General features: G+C 34.2%; 1 protein-coding gene across 1 annotated transcript; it reads right to left on the bottom strand.

The window, feature by feature from the left end:
* Window positions 1-3: 3 nt before the first annotated feature.
* On the bottom strand, window positions 4-1,230 carry LOC105315760 (arf-GAP with GTPase, ANK repeat and PH domain-containing protein 1-like; the record flags this gene model as incomplete). The annotated part of the gene is made up of 7 exons (XM_011410504.2): window positions 4-39; window positions 97-264; window positions 320-407; window positions 508-609; window positions 697-814; window positions 872-947; window positions 1,006-1,230. Coding segments are annotated over 7 exons (813 nt in total), but the record flags the coding sequence as incomplete, so codon positions are not given.
* Between the last annotated feature and the right edge of the window lie 1,211 nt (window positions 1,231-2,441).

The following is a 2,441-nucleotide window of genomic DNA, read 5'->3' as shown; positions in this document are numbered from 1 at the left end:
CCGCTTTTGACTGTCTAGCATATTAACATCTGCAGAGTTCTGCAAAAATAAATACATTTTTAATATTTATGACTTAAAATGCTCAACTCCTCTTACCCACACTAACAGTTGGACTATTACTACACGTCCAAGATTACATGCAACATGTAAAGCTGATCCTCCATTGTGCTCTGGGTGAGCCTCGTTAACGTTAGATGGACTGGCATGAGCTAAGAGTCTTAGGCATTCAATAGGATCATCATTCTTAACAGAGACCAATATACGCTAGAGGGAGAAAATATTTATCATCAAAAAAGAGAAAGAGAGAAGGAGTGCTTACTGCTGAAAGAGAAAGTGAGCTTGGAGGCAATTCTGCAATGAATTCCTTCTCGAGGTACTTCGCTTTTATGAATCTCTCCCTTTCCTCACTAAAATACAAAAAATTAAGTACGAATTGTACATGTACATGTACATAAATGCATTCAAATACTAGTTTTAATAGAAAGAATAATTTTGCTGTACACTTACACAGAGGATGAAGTGCTTGGCTTATTCCGTGGAAGTCGTGCTTCAAATATTGTCCACGAGACTTCATTACCAATTGCTGTCATAACGGATACCACCTCAGGCCTGGAAAAAGGAAAAAATAATAAATGGGTATGTATGTACATGTACAGTACCACCACCAAATAGTATGCATTATGTATTATTCCTTACTTCCATTCGTCCAAGTGAAGTGCTCTTATTTTCGATATGTGCGACCCTAGCTTTCTATGCATGCCAGAGCAAGCTATACAGACTAGACACCCGTGATTCAACGAGGCCCATTCCGGATCTAAGTAGGAAAATCAGGTATGAGTCTGTGAACTATGAATATCATTATTGCTATTACTTGGTGCCCCACAGTCGGCACACAGGTCATTCCCCTGCATTGCAATTATCTTTGCTTTTGCTTCTTCGTTTGAGCTCTAAAAATAATTGAATGATTATAGTTTAATTATACACATGTAGTTCTTAAAAGCTAACATTTCTTTTTGGCAGCAAAGATTCCTCAAGAATCTTCTTTATCTGTCCTTCGATGGCTTTCACCCAGTCAGACATTTCTTCTGGCGTACTAGCATCAAAATACCAGACCTTACCGTCCAGTGAATGAATGTAAAACTCAGTAGTAGGATCTGGATCTGCATTTAAATAAAACAGACAGAGATAAAGAGAAAAATGAGTGTGTTTGAGCAATTGAACAGGATTTTGCTATTTATGAGCGTTTTCAAAATATACCAATTTTGAAAATAAGCAAAGACTATTATAGCCAATGGTTTTTTCAAAAAATGGCATCGAAATCATCACAAATTTTTATTACATTTTCTGATACATACCGTATAAGTGGTTTTTTTCAAGGGAATTATATTTCGCAAAATCTGCTAAAATTCCAATTCGCGGATTTTAATTTCGCAAATTCTACCACATGCGCCATGAGGGTACCGTATTAAATTGATTTTCATGGATTTTATTTTCGTGAATCAGGAGGAAATCCGCGAAATTTGTGAAATTTGCAACCCTTGAAAAAAAACCACTTATACGGTATTGATGTCCTTATGCTATGTAGAAAGTTTGAGCTGATTCCGACAAATAATTTTCGAGTTGTGACCATTTTAAAAAACGAACCAAATTTTGAAAAAAAGCAAAGACTATAACCCATGGTTTTTCCAAAAAATGGCTCTGAAATCACCACAAATTTTTATTACATTTTCTGATACATATTGATGTTTTTATGCTGTGTAGAAAGTTTGGGATGTTTCTGACACATAATTTTTGAGTTGTGACCATTTTTTAAAATGAGCCAAATTTTGAAAAAAAGCAAAGACTATAATAGCCCATGGTTTTTCCAAAAAATGGCTCCAAAATCATTACAAATTTTTATTACATTTTTTGATTAATATTGATGTCCTTATGCTGTGTAGAAAGTTTGAGATGTTTCCGACACATAATTTTCGAGTTGTGATCATTTTTCAAAAATGAGCCAAATGGTTTTTCTATAAAATGGCTCCGAAATCACCACAAATTTTTATTACATTTTCTGATACATATTGATGTCCTTATGCTATGTAGAAAGTTTGAGCTGTTTCTGATAAATAATTTTCGAGTTGTGACTAATTTTAAAAACAAGCCAAATTTTGAAAAAAAGCAAAGACTATAGCCCATGGTTTTTTTCCAAAAAATGGCTCCAAAATCATCACAAATTTTTATTACATTTTCTGATACATATTGATGCCCTTATGCCGTGTAGAAAGTTTGAGCTGTTTCTGACAAATAATTTTCAAGTTGTGACCATTTTTATAAACGAGCCAAATTTTGAAAAAAAGGAAAGACTATAGCCCATGGTTTTTTCCAAAAAATGGCTCCAAAATCACCACAAATTTTTACTACATTTTCTGATACACATTGATGCCCCTATGCTGTGT

This window comes from Amphimedon queenslandica, unplaced genomic scaffold (genome assembly GCF_000090795.2).
Source record: "Amphimedon queenslandica unplaced genomic scaffold, v1.1 AMPQUscaffold_8264_Cont19791, whole genome shotgun sequence".
Lineage (NCBI taxonomy): Eukaryota > Metazoa > Porifera > Demospongiae > Haplosclerida > Niphatidae > Amphimedon > Amphimedon queenslandica.
Note: the sequence above shows the minus strand (reverse complement) of the source record. Positions and strands in the feature narration are given on the sequence as shown.